At 31.5% G+C, this 22,644-nt stretch overlaps 2 protein-coding genes and 1 pseudogene across 2 annotated transcripts; 2 read left to right on the forward strand and 1 right to left on the reverse strand.

Annotated features, from left to right (window-relative positions):
• The first annotated feature begins 825 nt into the window (after nucleotides 1-825).
• LOC105185065 (uncharacterized) lies at nucleotides 826-2,355 on the forward strand. Its single transcript, XM_025298629.1, has 2 exons — nucleotides 826-1,296; nucleotides 1,415-2,355. Exons 1-2 carry the CDS (start codon nucleotides 1,294-1,296, stop codon nucleotides 2,309-2,311), a joined length of 900 nt encoding a protein of 299 aa, XP_025154414.1. The 5' UTR covers nucleotides 826-1,293; the 3' UTR covers nucleotides 2,312-2,355.
• Nucleotides 2,356-12,833: 10,478 nt separating this feature from the next.
• LOC112588480 (uncharacterized) lies at nucleotides 12,834-14,129 on the forward strand. Its single transcript, XM_025298632.1, has one exon. It carries the CDS (start codon nucleotides 12,834-12,836, stop codon nucleotides 14,127-14,129), a length of 1,296 nt encoding a protein of 431 aa, XP_025154417.1.
• Nucleotides 14,130-19,757: 5,628 nt separating this feature from the next.
• On the reverse strand, nucleotides 19,758-20,575 carry LOC105185080 (histone-lysine N-methyltransferase SETMAR-like; annotated as a pseudogene).
• Nucleotides 20,576-22,644: the final 2,069 nt, after the last annotated feature.

Raw genomic sequence — 22,644 nt, forward strand, 5'->3', positions numbered from 1 at the left:
AACAATTCAAAGAACCGTCTTAAGAAAAATTTTCTCTCTTCAACATTAGATTCGAACAGTTCTCGAACAGTTCTTGGAGCACCATTGTTGGCTGTTACCGGCCTGAATTGCCCAATTTCTCATAATCGCCGATTAACTGCTGAACGTTTGATGATTTGGAGTTCGACGATCTGGAAAAGTTCGGGAAAGTCTAGAAAAGTTCTTCTTCTGAGGGTATTTGAAAACTCTTGTTTCAAAAAATTGTTGTTTGTTCTGCCCCAGTACCAGATGTTGCAGATTGTCTTCGTTAGCGGATCCTAGGTGGCTACGACATTATCCGTAATATACCTGGTATTTTCCAACGGTTTCGGCAATCAATGCGACGACGTGCACAGGCTTCCTTGGAATCTAACGGAGGCCATTTTGAGCCATTTCTTATAGTAAGTGTATTGTCTTGTTATATCCGTAGAAATAAATAAATACAGTTTGCAATTCCTATACGATTTAACGTTATAATTTCTTCTACTGCAGGAAAATTTCAAACCGTTATAACTCTAGAAAGAAGTTTTCGACCCTATGTATATATGACATTTTCTGCTTATTTTGATCCCTGGAACATATCCTGAAAGTTTGTACAGACCATTCAGAAACACCCCATGTTTTTTAAATCTGACGGAAAATATAATATCTTGTTCAACTTTTCTTTTGAGAAGTATTCACAACAAAACAATGTCCAGTGACTTCTGCCGTACGTTTCAAATGTATTTACCAAATTATATAATTTGCGGTAATAAATATATGTAACTGTCTAGCTTTATGTCCTCAGTTCAGATTGCCTACGTCTCCAACTGTAAACAACTCTCGAAATGCCCGGAAATATACGTAAACATTTTATTAGTAACCTTCAAGCAATCCATGTGTAACTATCAGTACTGTGTGTGCAGAGAATTCTATTATTTCTGCTAAGGTGCTGAATACTGCGCATAATTTTTAAGTTGATATTGCAGATACGGTATTATGTCATTAGTTACATAGGCACACTAATATGGATATAATGGCGACGTTATTACCATTCTCTGGACCGCTGACGTCTGTACATTACAATAAGATGTTTCATCCAAATCTTTGCCACGTTTGCAAGAAGACTAGAGAAGTGGTAAATTTGATAACATGTAATCGGTGTTTCATGATCTCTTATTGCTCCGAAGACCACAAAAACCTGCACCTTCCTCAACACCGTGAACTTTGCACAGTTATAACAAAAGTCCTGAAGAATAACCCGCAATGGCTCACTCGCCGTTTTAGTTCGGCTGAATGGTACGAAGCAAGGCGTCAATTTGTTCTATTAATTGCACATGATCTAGGGCGTATATTTGAGACATACGAAATGCAAATGTTCACTTTCGCTAAATCATGCTTTATTTGTCACCAACAGACCGGACTATATTCCTGCAAAAGATGTGTGTCCGTCGACTATTGTCTAGAACACAGGAAAGAATTCGAACAGCAACATAAACGAATTTCCTGCAACCTTTTGACACTGTGGCTCAATCTTGAGTTCTCAAATGTCCAGTACGAAAGTAAAGCCTCATTATCGTTGAAATTTATGAGGTTCCCTGATAACGATGGACTTTTTAATGATATGGCAAGATTTATGGAAGAATATGTACAAAACAAAAAAGGTGTATGGTATGCCTTGGATTACATCTATACCGATTACGTATCAGGACCATTCTCAGTATATTATGGAATGTACCATGCAGGACTACTTGATGTTCTATTGAATGCATCTATCTATATCATTCATATTATAGCAGCAAGCTCGATAGAAAGAAACGGTTTACCAGCTTGGGAAATATTGTTACATCTACTACCAGATATGCAAGTACTAATAGTTGTATTAGTAGGAACAGATTTACAATTTGAATTTGGTACACAGGAGATTTGTCCCTGTTGCGTTTTCAATAAGAAGAAGTTTATCTATGAATGTTGTTGTATGACATACAGCGATTACCTGACCAATGCAATATATAAAAGAGCCAACCTGATTGTAGGTTTTCAAGCAGTGTTAAAAGCTGAGTTATGGGCCAAATGTATAAAGGCAATGCAATCTCAAGAATGTCCACTACTTTTAACCACTACATCGCGAGATATAGCGTTAGAAGAAATAGCCGATATTCAGAAAGTTTTGGGTAGAGATGTATATCCTATTACTAGTGTTTATAATGTATTCAGGTCTTTCAGACCGCACAGAGGCTTTAAATATATGTATTATCGTAATTCATTTTTAATTGTCTACAAAACATTAAAGAATAACAAGCAGCACAACTAGCAGTAGTTAAAATTGCATATATATAATTATATCTTTGCTTTGATGACAGGAGAAGAAATAGATTGATTTAACATAACAATAAACAAAACAAAACGCTTTTCATTGTGTTCATTGTCTCGTTGAATAAACAAATATTATTTTTCTGTGTAAATAATATACTAGATTAATTGTTTTCACGAATAATTTGAAATTTTATTAATAATTAAACCGTTAAATTTTTCTAATAATTAAACCGTGCATATGTGTGTTACACATTTTTCAAAAAAAATATGGATTATATAAACCACCTGATAATAGACATATTTTTTTTGTTTGAATGTATGACTTCTTTACATTATGTATATAAATTACATTACATTTCACATATCTTATTTTCATAATTTTTTATGATATATGACATGCAGTTTATCGCGTTTACTTTGTTATTTATGAATACATTGCGTCTTTAAATATTCGAGTGCTCATGTGCAAAGTCATTAAACTGAATATAAAAATCCCCTACTGTTATATAAACCACTCTAATTATTGAGAAATTAATGAAGGAAAATTCACAAATAAGTAACCAAGATGCGATAGGACAAACTCTTTCAAACGAAATCTCTTTCAAAATAATATGAATCTTTTAACAATCTTTTGACAACGGCAGGCGGTACGTAATGCTGAACAGAATAAAAACAGAGTTTGATGATATTGGCTCGATTATTCATATTACGAACTTCCATTGTCTATTATTATGCATCGTCTATCACTATGCATCGTCTGTGTTATTGTTATATTTTTACTAAATTGAATTGCCAAAAAAAACGCAAGAAAATCAAGCACTTCATTATTATATTCCGAAAAATTGTCGAACGCACTTTAATATTATATAGACTCCGAATTGTAATAAATTATTTTAATAATTTCTGTTATTACATTATGTTAATACATTATGTTAATACATTTTAATAAATTCCTTTATAAAATTGTATTTATTGTTAATGATTAATTATTCTTAATAATTTTTATAAATATTATAAAAAAATTGAGCTATATAAACCATTTAATTTTAGTAGATAATTATAAATGAATTATAAATAATTAAGTAAAATGATGTTATGTATTGTGCTAAATGGTATTTTTGATAGAGGTATATAAATTATTAGTTGTGATTTATACCAATAGTAATATAGCTGTGTGTACTACATTATACAAATAAATAATATAATAATAATAATAATAAACGTAGTATACTAATGAATGTGTAATTCCAGAAATATATTATCAGGTTTACCTATATTTTCGAAATAATAAGATAATTATCGGAATAAGAAATAGAATAAATTACACGCTGTTATTCCCTGTTACAATGTGTAACAAAAAATTAATGAGAAAATATTTGTGAAAAACCAGATATAGTTTCTTTCAACAAATATAATGTCTGAGAAACTAATTTTTTGTTCTATTCGACGGATGTATATAAAATATTAAGTATGAGAGTAGTACGAAAAGTTGTCAGTCTGATAAAGAAAACATATGATTTTTGACAACATTCTTTTTTATTTTTCGATATAGTCCCCTTTCAACTCATTAAACTAAAGGTATTCTAACTTCCTTATATTTTCAGTATAATACGATTTTTTTTTTTAATTAAAATAAGCATTTATCTCAATGATGACTTCCGTATTTGAAATGGATTTCTTTCCAGCGAGTCATTTCTTTATGTTTGGGAACAGGACAAAGTCATTGAAGGCACTAAATGTGGTGAGTACAGTGCATGTGGCAGCAATTTATAGAATTTTGCAACTGCAATTGAAGAAGTGTGAACGGGTGCATTGTCGTGATAGAAAAATAGTATATTTTCTTCTTTGCCAAATAAGGACGTTGGTCTTAATGAAATCGCTCAATTGTTTCAACAATGCTGCATAACCTTTTCCTAAATAAATAACACAGCCTCACAAAAAGAAAGTGATCGATGCCTAAAACCGGACAAGTATATTCTTATGTATTTTGATCCGCTGAAACCGAATCCGAGGTCAGAATTGGACAATTATGATTAACAATTCATTATTAATTTAATAGTTGTTAGTAATTAGTTATTCTTATATATAATTTTTAAATATTTTATAAAAAATTTTTAGAAATGTATACTACCTGATTTTAATAATTATAATGTTAATAAATATTTTTTTATTATTTATTAAATACAGGATTTTAATAAATAATTATAAGTGGAGTATAAATAGTTGTAAGATAATATTATGTACTGCACTAAGTAGTATTGCTGATATATAGATACAGAAATATATAAATTATGAGTTGCGATTTATACCAATGTAACTTATACAAATGTAATTCTATGAATGTATTTTTTCAGTGAATTTGGTATTTTCGAAATAGTAGAATAATTATTGTAGTAAGAAATTGGACACAAAATTGCACATTGCTGTACCCTATTATATACATTGGGTAAATAATTAATGAAAAATATTTTTAGAAAACCATATATATTTCTTGTGACAAATATAATTTCCGAAAAACATTTTTTTTATTCAGACGGAAACAATTTTGTTTTATTCAGACGGATGTATGATGATGTAGAACACTAAGTATAAAGGAGTATTAGATTTAAGACATTACCTAATGAGAAATAATTCGTCGATCGACGTCGTTCCGACATTGATCAACGAGTCATTTCTCGCTAGTTCAAGTTCAAGATATTGATCGAGAATAATAATGTCAGAATGACCGAAAAGTAAGCGACAAATTGGTAAGGATAAACTAGACAGCTCATATCGTCGATTTGTATCGTCGATTGCATTTCTAGAGGCGATTAAAACAAAACGATCTTTTTAGCAGAAAACGCCCCATCAGTATTACCGTGAGTTGTTGTAGGTAGCGATGCCCATTGACAGTTTCGCCCGGCTTCTTTTCAGCAGCTCATAGTACACGATTCCTTTCTGGTCCTACCAAACGCAGAGCATTGTCTTCTTTCCGAAGCGATCGACGGCCGTGCCGTCGATGTTGATGAAAGCCACGATTTTTTGCGTTTGGGATTCTCGAAATATATCCACTTCTCATCGCCAGTAACAATTCGATGCAGGAAACTTTTTCTTTCATGCCGCAAAAGCAAAATTTCAGAAATGGCTCTTCGATTTTCCATCTGTCTCTCAGTCAACTCATGCGGCACCTATTTTCCTTCCTTTTAAATTTTTCCCATGGCATGTAAACGTTTGGAAATACCTTGCCGAGTCATGTTTAATGCCTCCGCAAGTTGATCTTGTGTTTGCGTATCATCTTCATCCAATAACGCTTGCAGATCGGCGTCCTCAATTGTTTTTGGTCTTCCGGAACGCTCCTTATCTTCAATATCGAAATCGCCACTTCTGAAGCGTTTAAACCAATCTTCACAGGTAGTTTTCGATGGTACATGTTCGCCGTAGGCCTCCTCAAGCAAGCGATGTGCTTCAGCTGTACTTTTTTTCAAGTTAAAGCTAAAAAGGAAAGCTTCCCGCAAATGCTGTTTATTCGATACAAAACTCGACATCTTCGTTGTTAGAAAAAATATTTTTGCATTGCGATATGTGTTGATATTACGACTGGTTATTGTTAACAGATGTCCAAGCTATAAAAAAACACAACTTCAGACATGTATGTCGACTACATGTGTTGTTAGCGCCATCCATGTGTGAAACCCGAAAACTTAGTTGCGCACCTAGTATCCAAATTATTTTATTTTATTTTTATTAAATCGGGTAGAAAAGAAAGCGCATTTCAAACATTTATTTTGAGAAATATTCACAATAATACGATGGTTGCATACGCCGTATGTTTCAAATTTATTCATAACATTACTGGCGGTAATAAATATCTCTAGCCATTTATTTCTATGTCCTCAGTTCAGATTGCCTGCGTCTCAAACTATAAACAACTCTCGAAATGCCCCGAAACATACGTAAACATTTTATTAGTAACATACAAGCAATCCATATGTAACCATCTACTAGTACTGTGTGCGAGAATTCTATTATTTCTGCTGAGGTGCCAAATATTGTGCATTATTTCTAAGTTGATATTGCAGATTCAATATTATATCATTGGTTATATAGGCATACTAAGATGGACATACGGAAGACATTATTTCTATATTCTGGACTATGGACGTCTGAACATTACAATAAAATCTTTCATCCAAACCTTTGCCATATTTGCAAAAAGACTAGAGGAGTGGCAAATTTGATAACCTGTAATCAATGTTTCTTGATCTCTTATTGCTCCGAAGATCATAAAAATCTGCATCTTCCGCAACACCGCCAGCTTTGCACAGTTATAAAAAAGTTCCTGAAGAACAACCCGCAATGGCTTACTCGCCGTTTTAGTTCGGTTGAATTCTATGAAACAAAACTTCAACTTTCTCAAATAATTAAATATGATCTAAAGCGTAATTTTCACAGATATGAAGCCCAAATGTTAGCCTTCGCTAGATCATGCTTAATTTGTCATCAACACACCGGAGTGTATTCCTGCAAAAAATGTTTGTCCGCCGACTATTGTCTAGAACACAAGGAAGAATTTGAACAGAAACATAAACAAACTTCCTGTGACCTTTTGATACTGTGGCTCAATATCGAGCTTTCAAATATTCAGTACGAAAGCAAAGCCTCGTTACCGTTGAAATTTATGAAGTTACCTGATAACGATGGACCTTTCAATGACATGGCAAAATTTATAGAAGAATATGTACAAAATAAAAAGGGTGTATGGTACGCTTTGGATTACATCTATACTGACTATGTGTCAGAACCGCTCTCCATATATAATGGGATGAACCGCGCAGGATTATTTGATATACTATTGACTGAATCTATTTGTGTCATTCATGTTATAGCAGCAGGCCCCATACAAAGAAACAGCTTATCAACTTGGGAAATATTGTTACATCTTTTGCCAAATATACAAGTACTAATAGTTGTATTAGTAGGGACAGATTTACAGTTTGAATTTGGTATACAAGAGATTTGTCCCCGTTGCGTTTGCAATAAGAAGAAGTTTATCTATGAGTGTTGTTGTATGATATACAGCGATTACATGGGCAATCCGATATATAGAAAAGCGAACTTGATCGTAGGTTTCCAAGCAGAGTTAGGATGTGATACAATAGAATGTAATTTATGGGACAAATGTATACAGACAATGCAATCCCAAGGATGTCCAGTACTTTTAACTAATATAAACCAGGATATAGCGATAAGAGACGTAATTAAGATTCGGAATATTTTGGGTGATGATATATGTCCTTTTATAATGTTTAAAAATAAATTCAGGTCTCTGAGACCATATAGAGCTATTCGCCAAATGTATTATTGTAATTCATTTTTGATTGTCTACAAAACATTAAAGAATACAAACAGTGTGACTGAAAGCGGTAGTTAAAATTGCATATAATTATATTTTCATTTTCATGTAAGATAAGAAATGGGTTGATTTAACGTAACAATAAACAGAGCAAAATACGTTTAGTGCGTTCATTGTTTCGTTAATTAAATAATAGTTATTCCCCGTCTAAATAATATATTAGATTAATTGTTTTCATGAGTAAATTAAAATTTACTTAATGATGCTATGTGTATGTATGTGTGTGTTATACATTTTTTAAAATAATATGTAAACCATTTAATATTCAACATATTTTTTTTATTTGAATAAATTACTTCTTTATATCATATATGTTGATTATATTTCATTTTATATATCTTATTTTTATGATTTTCCGTCATATGTATTGTATCACATTTATTTTATTCTTTCTAAATATGTTACGTCTAAATTAAAATATTCGAGCGCTCACGTGCACGTAAAAGTCGCCAAACTGAATAGAAAAATTATTTGCTATTATGTAAGGTACAACTTTAATTATTGATAATTTAATATATGAAAATTCACAAATAAGTATGCAAGATGCGATGGAACAAACTCTTTTATATAAAAGATAATATGGTCTCTTAACAATTTTTTGTAAACAGGAGGCGACACGTATAATGCTGATCACTAAAAACACAGAATTTAATAATACTGGTTTGTATTATGACTTTTCATTGTTTATCATTATGCATCGCCCACCATTAGTAGTAAATTGAATTGTCAAATCAATACAAGAAATTGGAGTATAAATTTTATTATAAAATTTATAAAATTTTTATTATTAATAAGTAATTATTCTTAATTTTTATAAATTTTGTAAAATAAATTATAGTATATGAACCAGTTGATTTTAATAAATAATTAATTATTTTAATAAATCATTTCTAAATTATTTATTAAATTTAAGATTTTAATAAATAATTATAAATGATAATAATAAATAATTGTTAGATGATATTATATATTGCGCTAAGTGCTACTGCTGACAAAGATATATGAATTATTAGTTGTAATTTATGCTAATAAATGTAATTCTAGAAATATATTTCGTCAGTTTTATATTTTCGACACAGAGGAATAATTATTAAAAGAGGAAATGATGCACAAAATTACACTCTATTATATCCTACGTATATATGTATTGTGTAATGAAAAACTAATGAGAAAATATTTTTTAACAATATGTATTTTTTTCGACAAATATAATTCCTGAGAAACTACATTATAATGCATGTAGAATATTAAGTATAAAAGTGTTAGCATTAGATTTAAGATATTAAGTTTAAGATGGATGGTCAAGGATAAGCAGATGGCACGTAGAAAAACTTAAGCAGTAAGGCGTAAGCAATAAGCAGTAAGACGTTAACAGCAAGAAATAAACAATAAAGACAAGGCATATAAAAACTTAAGACGTAACATTTTATCAATCGTAACATTAAAAACTAGCAGAAAATATATAGTGAAAGCTTAAAGATTGTCTATCCTATAAGAGCAAAAAGTATATTTATATGATATTATTTGAGAGTAGGACTTAACTTTACAATGTTTTGATAGATTGTTTTGATAGAGGAGTAAAAGTGTTTGCACTACAAATTAAAAAAAACATATATAACACTTGCGAATAATATTAATGTTCCATATTTGATAAACATTTAACCATGTGGTATAATAAACATAACCAATGGACATAAACTACATAGAGATAATAAACATAAACAGTACTGATTCTCTGTACCAACAGTGTATTTCGAAATGCAACCTTGATTGACCGTAAGACTTGAAATTTAAAATTTCATCCTTATTGAATTTTTCAGCGTTACGTCTTCAGTTTTAAATTTTAATATGGCGTCCTTAAGGTTTGACTTTGATTAATCGATTTGCTTATTTCTTACGTCTTACTGCTTCAGTTCGCTTATGTGCCATGGCCCTTAACAATATCAGAATGCCTGAATAGTAAGCGATTCGTCTCGGGAATGATGAACTACATAGCCCTTACTGTCGATTTGTATTGTCGATATTTATTGTATCATTTATATTTTCAGAGGTAATTAAAGCAAAACGATTTTTTTAGCAGAAAGCGCACCATCATTATTGCCGCGATTTGTTGCTTCCAGACTTCTCTTCGGATTAAAAGTTGTCTTATTATTATTTTTAGATATGTCCAATATTTGGATTGTATACTACCAGATTACAAAGCTCGCGTACAAACAAAAGGACACGCGGGCCAAGTCGCATGCAAAGCAACCTAAAACTACACGCCAACGAGCAAAGTCCAATATAATTCTTAAAATTAATTTAGTATCTTCAGTTAATAAACTCAATATTATTAGGTGAGCAAAAAAGTTCTAGGCTTTTTTTGCAAAATTCAATCTTTATTTAAAAACAAATAAAAAAATATTAATCAGCGAAATATTACCCGTTTGCATCGATGACCTTTTGCCAACTTTCGGGCAGTTTGCGAATTCTCTGATAATAGAAATTCACCGGCTTTTTGAAGCTATAAAGTTATTAATGCGTTTTCGTATCTCTTCACGTGTCACGAAATGTATATCAACCAAGTGATGCTGCAGCGACCGGAATAAGCGGTAATCAGAAAGTGCCATGGGCTATACGCCGCGTGCGGGAGAAGTTCCCAGGCTGACTCTAAGATATGGTCCTGAGTCGCTGTCGCAACATGTAGTCGGACATTGTCGTGAAACAGGATCACTTTACGATGTCCTTGATTAGTAAATGACCTTTTTCCTTCCAACACATCGCTCAAATTGGTCAATTGTTGTTGATAGTGGTCTGCTATGATTGTTTTGCCCGGTTGTAACAACTCATAATACAAAACATCTTTCCAGTCCCACCAGATGCAGAGCAAAATCTTCTCAGCATGGATAATTGGCTTTGGCATCGAAAGTTGACCAGGGTCAAGCCATAATTTTTTGCACTTGTGGTGATCATAAAGAATCCAATTTCCATCTCCTGTAATGATTTCGTGCAGAAAATCCTTTTTTCGGAACTTTGAAAGCAAAGTGAGCGCGCCGTCAATTTCTGTTGTCTTTGAACAGTTCATGCGGAACCCATCTGCCTTCCATCTGAATATTTCCTATTGCATGTAAACATATGGAAATGGCTTGCCGCGTAACACCAAACTGCTCTGCAAGCTCCTTTTCAGTTTGCGCAGAGTTTATATCTAACAATATTTGCAGTTCGTCCGTTTCAATCTTTTGAGGGTATCCAGCACAGTTCATCTTCAAAACTGTAATCTCCTTAGCGAAATTTTTGATATCACCTTTTACACATAGAATGACATACAGCATTCCCACCATATCATCACCACCATAGCATCATAAATCATTTTCAGTGGCTTCAGCAGCATTTTTCTTCAAATGAAACGCAAAGTGGATGGAAAATCGAATATGCTTTATTGTTATTGCCATTGTGAACACTACTGATTCTTGATATTTTAAAAGGCCAAATATCAACGCTTTAAAACCGCAAAAGGACTGGAGTATAAATAAAATTTAAATTGTTTCGATTGTATAAAATCTAAAGCCCAGAACTTTCTTGCTCATCTAATAATATTATTAAAAAGAGCTATGACAAATTAAAACTGAATATCTACACTAGTTCCTAAGACATTTCTGATATTTTACAAATACAACATTTTGAGAAAGGCACATCTAAATTTTGTAGTAAAGTTTAAATATTTGTAATTCTTAAAATTCAAGTATGTTATTTATACGCACGTAAATACCTGACTAAAGTTTCCTTTACATATTTCTCGTTTTACATCTCTTTCTTTAAAAGATTGGAATATCATTTGAAACGTTTAAACATATTAGTACATTATTTAAAACGACAAAAGATGTGTAAAGAAAACTCAAACTAATGAAGTGCTAATACGTGTAAAAATAACAGGCTCCATTTTGCAGTACATTCTACTGCTTTTAGAGTCTTTTAATGTTCATAGTTATTTGTCGAAAGTACACAGAACCCACTTAGGATCATAAAAATGGCGGACAAAGTCTAACGCAAAGCAATCTACTAGTTAGATCATTTCTGGTAAAGTTCCTTCAGTTCTCCTTCAGTTCTCAAAATTAGTTGAATATATATTAATAATAAACTCATTATTAATATATACTCATTTATATCATTAAACTGTAGATTGCTCACAGTAATACAATATTTTATAAAGCTTGAAATCTTGAAAAGTCCCTACTTATTATACATAGCCACCATGATTATTCCAAAAAGATTTACCTAGTAATATATATGAGCATAAATATTTCATAAAAATAAGATACCGTGTATCAAAATCATATAACACATAACATATAACATATAACATATAAAACATATAACATATAGCACGTAACTACTACTTCAATTAAAAGGTAAGTTGAAATCGAAATATAATAACTTAATTACGAATTATTAATTCAACAGGTTAAGTTTTTGATACAAAATATTACATTTTTCCAAATATTTTGTCATTGAAAAAGTTGCAAAATGGGCGAAAAAAACATTACAGATACATATATACAGAGTTTTTGAAGTTTACATAAATTTCTTTAATATATGATATTTTCTTAAATTCTAACAGAAGTTATTCTTACTTAATTCAATTTTTAAATATAATTTTTTTGCAGAAATTTATGTAATATCTATTAATAACTTTTACAGAACCCTCTTTGTTTCTATTGTATTCTTATTGTAGCGATATTATTTTATTTTATATTGATTAAATCGGATGGAAAATATAATGGCGTTTTTTCAAACTTTTATTTTGATAAATATGCACAATAACATAATATCCTGCAACATAAGGCTTGCAACATACGTTTCAAATTTATTCATAATATTACTTGCGGTAATAAATATAAATATTTATGACTATCTAGTTCTATGTCCTCAGTTCAAATTACCTACGTCTTCAACTGTAAGCAACTCTCGAAATTATCAGAAACGTACGTAAACATTCTATTAGTAAGCTTCAAGCAATCTATGTATAACCATCAGTACTGTGTGCACAGACAATTCTGTTATTTCTGCTAAGATGTCGAATACTGCGCATTACTTCTAAGTTGATATTGCAGATACGATATTTTATCATTAGTTACATAGGCATACTAACATGGACATAACGAAGACAATATTTCTATATTCTGGACCATGGACGTCTGAACATTATAACAAGATCTTTCATCCAAACCTTTGCCACGTTTGCAAGAAGACTAGAGAAGTGGTAAATTTGATAACATGTAATCGATGTTTCATGATCTCATACTGCTCCGAAGATCACAAAAACGTACATCTTCCGCAACACCGCAAGCTTTGCACAACTATAGAAAAAATCCTGAAGAGCAATCCGCAATATCTCACTCGCCGTTTTAGACCGTTTGAATTCCTTGTAACAAAGCGTCAATTTTTTCGAATAATTGAACATATTCTACGACGTAATCTTGAGAAATACGAAGCTGAAATGTTCTTCTTCGCTAGATCATGTTTAATTTGTCACCAACAAACCGGACTGTATTCCTGCAAAAAATGTTTGTCCGCCGACTATTGTTTAGAACACAAAAAAGAATTTGAAGAGCTACATCACACCCTTTGCGACGTTTTAATATTGTGGCTCAATCTTGAGCTTTCAAATATTCAGTACGAAAGTAAAGCCTCATTATCGTTGAAATTTATGAAGTTACCTGATAACGATGGATCTTTCAATGATATGACAAGATTTATAGAACAATATATACAAAATGAAACGGGTGTATGGTACGCTTTGGATTACATCTATACCGATTATGTGTCAGAACCGCTCTCGATATATCATGGCATATGCTGCGCAGGATTTCTTGATATACTATTGACCGAATCTATCTGTGTCATTCATGTTATAGCAGCAAACTCTACACAAAGAAACGGCTTATCAGCTTGGGAAATATTGTTACACCTTTTCTCAAATATACAAGTGCTAATAGTTGTATTGATAGGAGCAGAGTTACACTTTGAATTTGGTATACAAGAGATTTGTTTCCGTTGTGTTCGCAATAAGAAGAAGTTTATCTTTGAATGTTGCGGTATGATATATAGCGATTATATGGACAATCCGATGCATAGAAAAGCGAACTTGATCGTAGGTTTCCAACCATTTTTTGAATTTGGTTCATGGGACAAATGTATACAGACAATGCAATCTCAGGAATGTCCAATACTGTTAATTCATCATACGATAGATGCAGCAATAAGAATGGTACATAAGATTCGGAATGTTTTGGGTGATGATGTACATCCTTTTCTTATCGTTAAAAATAAATTCCAGTCTCTAAGACCATATAGAGCTATTGACGTTATCTATTATCGTAATTCATGTTTGATTATCTATAAAACATTAAAGAATACAGACAATACGACTGAAAGCAGTAGTTAAAATTGCATATAATCATATGTTCATTTTGGTGACAGGATAAGAAATGGGTTGATTTAACGTAACAATAAACAGAGCAAAATACGTTTAGTGCGTTCATTGTCTCGTTAATTAAATAATAGTTATTCCCCGTCTAAATAATATATTAGATTAATTGTTTTTATGACTAAATTAAAATTTACTTAATAATGCTATGTGTATGTGTGTGGGTATGTTATACATTTTTCAAAATAATATTTAACCACTTGATATTAAACATATTATTTTTGTTTAAATGAATGTTTACATCACATGTATTGATTACATTACATTTTGTATATCTTATTTTTATGATTTCCCGTCATCTGTATTGTATCACATTTACTTTGTTCTTTGTAAATATTTTGCATCTAAATTAAAATATTCGAGCTCTCACGTGCAGGTAAAAATTGCCAAAGTGAATAGAAAAATTCTGCTATTATGTAAAGTACAACTTTAATAATTGATAATTTAATGCATGAAAATTCTCAAATAAATATACAAGATGCGACGGGACAAACCCTTTAATATGAAAGATGATATGGACCTCTTAACAATCTTTTGTCAACAGCAGGCGATACGTATAATGCTGTTCACTAAAAACACAGAATTTAGTTATACTGGTTCGTATTGCTTCCATTGTTTATTATTACTCATCGCCCGCCATTAGTAGTAAATTTAATTGTCAAATCAATAAATTGGACTAATTTATTATTATATTATTTATCATTGTATTATAAACAATTGCCGAACGCACTTTAGTATTGTATATACTCCGAATCTTAGTAAAATATTTTAATGAACTTTTTTAAATTCTCTTATAGAATTTTAATTATTGTTAAAAAGTAAATATTCTTAATAATTTTTATAAATTTTATAAAACAATTATAATATATAAATCAGTTTATTTTAATAAGTAATTATTTTGATAAATAATTATTTTAATAAATAATTTCTACAATATTTATTAAATTTAATATTTTGATAAATAATTATAAATGAATAATAACTAATTGTCACATGATGTTATATATTGTGCTAAGTGCTATTGCTGACAAAGATATAGATAATTAATTGTAATTTATGCTAATAAATGTAATTCAAGATATAATTCGTCAGTTTTGTGTTTTCGTGATAGTAGTGTAATTAATGAAATAAAAAATGGGACACAACATTACGCGCTGTTTTGCAACATACGCCATATATTTCAAATTAATTCATAATATTACTTGAAGTAATAAATATCTATGTAGCCATGTAGCCCTATGTCCTCAGTTCAGATTGCCTGCGTCTTAAACTGTAAACAACTCTGCAGATGCGCAAAAACATACATATATTTTAATAGTAACCTTCGAGCAATCCACGTATAACCATCAATACTGTGTGTACAGAGAATCCTATTATTTCTGCTAAGGTGCCAAATACTGCGTGTTTTCTAAGTTGATATTACAGATACGGTATTCTATCATTAATTACATAGGCATATTAACATGGATATAATGAAGACAATATTTCCATACTCTGGACCATGCACATCTGTATATTACAATAAGATCTTTCACCCAAATCTTTGCCACGTTTGCAAGAAGACTAGAGAAATGGTAAATTTGATAACCTGTAATCAATGTTTCTTGATCTCTTACTGCTCCGAAGATCACAAAAATCTGCATCTTCCGCAACATCGTCAGCTTTGCACAGTTATAGAAAAATTCCTGAAGAACAACCCGCAACGACTCGACCACCGTTTTAGGTCGGATGAATGGTATGGAGCAAAGCTTCAACTTTTTCTAATAATTGCACCTGATTTAGGACGTAAACTTCAGAAATATGAAATTCAAATGTTCACCTTCGCTAGATCATGCTTAATTTGTCATCAACAGACCGGGGTGTATTCCTGCAAAAAATGTGTGTCAGTCGACTATTGTCTAGAACATAAGGAAGAATTCGAACGGAAACATAAACGAACTTCCTGTAACATTTTGATACTGTGGCTGAATCTTGAGCTCTCAAATGTTCAGTACGAAAGTAAAACTTCATTATCATTGAAATTTATGAAGTTTCCCGATAACGATAGACCTTTCAATGACACGGCAAAATTTATAGAACATTATGTACAAGACAAAAAAGGTATATGGTACGCTTTGGATTACATCTATACTGATTATGTATCAGGACCGCTTTCGGTATATCATGGGATGTACCGCGCAGGATTGCTTGATGTACTATTGACTGAATCTATTTGTATCATTCATGTTGTAGCAGCAGGCCCCATACAAAGAAATGGCTTATCAGCTTGGGAAATATTGTTACACCTTTTCTCAAATATACAAGTGCTAATAATTGTATTGGTAGGAATAGATTTACAATTTGAATTTGGTATGCAGGAGATTTGTCCCCGTTGCGTTTGCAATAAGAAGAAATTGATCTATGAATGTTGTGGTATGACATACAGCGATTACATGGACAATCCGATATATAGAAGAGCAAACTTGATCGTAGGTTTCCAAGCAGAATTAGAATTTGGTTCATGGAACAAATGTATACAGACAATGCAATCTCAGGAATGTCCGGTATTTTTAACTCATATAACGTTGGATGCAGCGCTAGGAGGAGTAGTTAAGATTCGAGATGTTTTGGGTGATGATGTACGTCCTTTTCTTATCGTTAAAAATAAATTCAGATCTCTAAGACCACACAGAGCTGTTGAAGAGATCTATCATCTTAATTCGTTTTTGATTGTCTACAAAACATTAAAGAATACAGACAATGCAACTGAAAGTAGTTAAAATTGCATATAATTATATCTCCATTTTGGTGACAGGATAAGAAATTGGTTGATTTAATGTGACCATAAACAGAGCAAAATTTAGTGAAATTAATACAGAGTAAAACATTTAGTGCGTTCATTGTCTCGTTAATTAAACTAATATTTATTCTCCGTCTAAATAATATATTAGATTAATTGTTTTTATGAGTAAGTTAAAATTTGCTTAATGATGCTATATGTATATGTTATACATTTTTCAAAATAATTTATAAACCAATTGAAATTAAACATATTTTTTTTGTTTTTTTGTTTTTTTTGTTTTAATGAATGACTTCTTTATATCATACATCTTGATAACATATTTTATATATTTTATTTTTATGATTTTTGATCATGTGCAGTTATTACGTTTATTACTTTTATTTTATTCTTTATAAATATGTTGCATCTAAACTAAAATATTCAAACGCTCGCGTATAAATAAAAGTCGCCAAAGTGAATAGAAATCTTCTGTTATTATGTAAAATAGAATAGTGAATAAAATTATTTGCTGTTATATAAAATACAACTTTAATTATTGATAATTTAATACAAGAAAATTCATTAATAAATATGCAAAATGCGATAGGACAGACTCTTTGATATGAAAAATGATACAGATCTTTTAACAAACTTTTAATAACAGTAGGCCATACGTGATGCTGATCAATAAAAACACAGAATTTAATAATACTGTTTCATATTACGAGCTTCTATTGCTTATCATTACGCATCATCTGCCGTTAATGAATTGATTTCTCAAATCTACACAAGAAATTCGACTAATTTATTATTGTATTATGAACAATTGCCGAACGTAAGTTATATTTTCCATATAGACTCCGAATCTTAGTAAACTATTTTAATAAACTTTTATAAATTCTCTTATAAAATTTTATTTATTGTTGATAAGTAATTATTTTTAATAATTTTTATAAATTTTAAAGAAATTTTATAATATATATGTACCGGTTGATTTTAATAAATAATCAATTACTTTAATAAATAATTTCTAAAGGACTTATTAAATTTAAGATTTTAATAAATAATTATAAATGAATAATATATAATTGTCAGATGATGTTATATACTGTACTAAGTATTATTGCTAACAAAGGTATATAGATTACTAGTTATGATTTATACTAATAAATATAATTCTATAAGAAATATATTTCATCAGTTTTGTATTTTCGAAATAGTGAGATATTTAATGAAATAAGAAATGAAATACAAAATTACGTGCTGTTATGCCTTAATATACGTATTGTGTAACGAAAAACTTATAAGAAAACTACATGTATTTCTTTCGACACATATAATTCCTGAAAACTATAATATGATGCATGTATTAGGTATACAAATTAATTCTCGGCCTTTTTTGACTAACCTTGACATTTATTTATCAAAACAAATATAAACTCAATCTTCAAAGTAATCTCCTTCGTTTTCTACACATTTTTGCCATCTCTCAGGCAATTGTCGGATTCCAGATCGGAAAAATGATGGTGGTTTTAATTCAGTGAATTCATCAAGGCTTTTTTCGACCTGTTCAACTGACTTGAATTGAGAATCAGTATTGTTGATCAGTTAGATGGTGCTGTAAGGATCGAAGTAAGTAATAATCCGAAGAGGCCAAGCATGAAGAATACGCCACATGAGGGAGAATTTCCCAGCCTAAATCTGAAATGGTTTCCAGAGTCTTTTTTGCTATGTAAGGCCGAACATTATCCTGCAGCAGTATCACTGTCCTTCTCCCACTGCCGGTAAACGGTCTTTTTTCTTCAAATACGTCATTCACGCGGTTGTTGGTAGAGCTCAGAAATGACGGTCTGACAAGGTTGAAGCATTTCATAATGGATCACGCTCTTCTGATCCCACTGTTGTTTTTCGAATGACATCGCGTCTACAACTGATTTTTCAGGTTATGTTCACAGCAGGATCAAATATTATACCTCATTTTAAAGCTAAAAGATAGCACTTTAAAATAACTATATAGCGAAAAGAAAATTCCAATTTGAATAGGTTCTATAATCGATGAAAGGTAGGGGCCGAGAATTAATTTGTAATACCTAATAGAATATTAAATATTAAATAAGAGTGCTAGTATTAGATTCAAGACATTTATTTTAAGTTGTTGGTTAATGTTAACAATATCAGAATGATCAAATAGTCAAATAGTCTGAATAGAAACGATAAGTCTCGGAAAGAATGATCTAAACCCCCCTCAATCATTTATCTCGGCGCGCTCATTCGTCAGATTTCTGTCATTAATAACTCAATAATTATTATGATTCTTGTAAAATTGTACTTTACTTTTCTTTTCAGCTTAACCCAATCTACCTTCACACTTCAGATTGGCAGTTAATTATCAAACACCCTGTATACCATGCATCTGTAAATCAAATTTAGTAAGTGCTACATTCAGATGCGAAATCGAATCAAGTTTCTCTCAATGCATCGAGCTCGATGCTAAGCGATTGCGATGCATAATAATGCCATCGTGAGAGCACAATATAAGAAAGAACAATAGGTTCACTCGGTGGCGGTGCTTTTGATCTCAGGTGCTACAAGACCGCCATGTTATTGATTGTGCGCGAGTTATAATTTGAATGACAATGAATAGTAGCTAAAACAGATTTATTGCTGTTTTTCAATATTTACTATCAAATCTATAATATACATTATAAAATAATATAAAAATATGAACTATTATTAATATATTTAATATGTTAATATTATAATTAATAATATATAGCATATTACTATTTATAATATAAAAAGATGTATATATATACAGGGTGCTAAATTTCAAACGTAACAGGTAAAAAATCTCGAAAACTAACCAAATGATATTGAGGTCCGCTTTTTTTTTATATTGTATTGTTTCGAAGGGGACACATTTTGATTAAAACAAAATTTAACACTTTGCAAATTTAAATTGTAGTGGACAATACCAGCGCTGGACGACCAAACAGACACCATTAGTTTTCTTTTGAGAATATTTGGTTTCGGACTATGTTTTGGCATTTCATCTATATCCAACCATTGTGCCGAGCGCTTGCAGTTGTCAAAAAGAATTCATTTTTCATCACACGTAATAATACGATGTAAAAATGGTTCGCCTTTACGTCGTGATAATAAAGAAAGGCAAGCTTCGAGACGATTTCTTTTCTGACGTTCGTTTAACTCATGCGGAACTCATCTATCCAGCTTCTTTATCTTGCCGATTTGTTTCAAGTGATCCAATATCGTTGGAATAGTAATGTTAAACCTTGCTGTTAATTCACGCTTAGTTTGTGATGTATCCGCTTCCACTACAGCTTTCAGCTCATCATTATCCACCTTGGTCTCGGGTCGCCCACGTGGCTCATTTCCAAGATTAAAATCGCCAGAACGAAACTTCTTAAACCATCGACGTACTGTGCGTTCATTAGCCACATCTTTACCAAACACTTCGTTGATATTTCGAATTGTCTGCGCTGCATTGGTTCCACGACGGAACTCATATTCGAAAATAATACGAATTTTTAACTTATCCATGGTTACACAAAGATTGCTGTAACAAAGACATTTCGAAAGATAATCACAAACCAAAACATGCGTTTGAAAGAGTGATGATGTACCTTCACAAGAAAAGAAAACCAAAAACTGTAAAAGTGAAATGTCAGAGATATCGACTGTCGAACTTAGACTTAAAAAAATCAGACATTTCATATTTAACGACCTAATAACTACAGAAATTTGATGACTGAGAATGCGCCGAAGTGATATTGCAAGTATTGCAACCCTCTTGGGCCACAATGTGGCACAGTCGATCAAGCAACTGTTACCAGCGAGCGGCGAGACGTAATAGAGGCGAGATAATATACGGATAGCAGCGCGTTGTCTCTCTCCTCGCTATATTTTTCCAATATATTCGCAATATAATTTGCGGTAATAAATACTTGTAGTTAGCCTTATGCCTACGTATCTAGGCTGTAAACAACTTTCAAAATGCCCAGAAACATATGTAAACAGTTTATTAGTGAACTTCAAGCAATCCACGTGTAACCATGTACAGAGAATTTCATTATTTCTATTAAGGTACCGAATACTGTGTATTATTTTTAAGTTGATATTGCAGATACGATATTTTACCATTAGTTACATAGGCATACTAACATGGACATAACGAAGACAATATTTCCATATTCTGGACCACGGACGTCTGTACACTACAACAAGATCTTTCATCCAAACCTTTGCCACGTTTGCAAGAAGACTAGAGAAGTGGTAAATTTGATAACATGTAATCGATGTTTCATGATCTCATATTGCTCCGAAAATCACAAAAACCTGCATCTTCCGCAACACCGCAAGCTTTGCACAGCTATGGAAAAGTTCTTAAATAACAACCCGCAATGGCTCACTCGCCGTTTTAGTTCGTATGAATGGCATGAAGCACAGCATCAACTTTATCGATCAATTCTACTTGATCTAGGGTGTACACTTGAAGGATACGAAACGCAAATGTTCATCTTTGCTAGATCATGCTTAATTTGTCATCAGCAGACCGGACTATATTCCTGCAAGAGATGTTTATCCGCCGATTATTGTCTAGAACACAAGAAATTACTCGAAGAAAAACATAAACGAACTTCCTGCGACGATTTCATACTGTGGCTCAACCTTGAGCTCTCAAATGTTCAATACGAAAGTAAAGACTCATTGTCATTAAAATTCATGAAGTTTCCCGATAAAGATGGATTTTTCAATGATATGGCAAAATTTATAGAACAATATGTACAAAACAAAAAGGGCGTATGGTACGCTTTAGATTACATCTATACCGATTATGTGTCAGAACCGCTCTCGGTATATTATGGGATGTATCACGCAGGATTATTTGATGTACTACTTACCGGATCTATTTATATCATACATATTATAGCAGCAAGCTCCATAGAAAGAAACGGTTTACCAGCTTGGGAAATATTGTTACATCTTTTCCCAAATATGCAAGTGCTAATAATTGTATTGGTAGGAATAGATTTACAATTTGAATTTGGCATGCAGGAGATTTGTCCCCGTTGCGTTTGGAATAGGAAGAAATTTATCTATGAATGTTGTTATATGACATACAGCGATTACATGGCCAATCCGATCTATAGAAGAGCGAACCTGATCGTAGGTTTTCAAATAATATCCGAATCTGTATCATGGGAAAAATGTATAAAGATAATGCAGTCTCAGGAATGTCCGGTACTTTTAACCGCTCCATCACAGGGGACGGCGTTAAGAGAAATAGTTGAGATTCAAAAAGTTCTGGGTAAAAATGTATGTCCTGTTATTATTAGAAACAAATTTATGTCTCTAAGACCATACAGAGCCTATAAATATATCTATTATCGTAATTCGTTTTTGATTATCTTCAAAACCTTAAAGAATACAAACAGTGTCACTGAAAGCAGTAATTAAAATTGTATATAATTATATCTCCACTGTGATGACAGGAAAAGAAATTGGTTGATTTAGTGTAACAATAAACAGAGCAAAATGTGTTTGGCGCGTTCATTGTCTTGTTAATTAAACTAATGTTTATTTTCCGCGTAAATAGTATGTTTGATTGTTTTCACGAAAAGTGAAAATTTTCTTAATAAAATTATATATGTGTGTATATATATGTTATACATTTTTCCAAAAAAATATGAA

Source organism: Harpegnathos saltator, unplaced genomic scaffold, assembly GCF_003227715.2.
Source record: "Harpegnathos saltator strain DR-91 unplaced genomic scaffold, Hsal_v8.6 scaffold228, whole genome shotgun sequence".
Classification (NCBI taxonomy): Eukaryota; Metazoa; Arthropoda; class Insecta; order Hymenoptera; family Formicidae; genus Harpegnathos; species Harpegnathos saltator.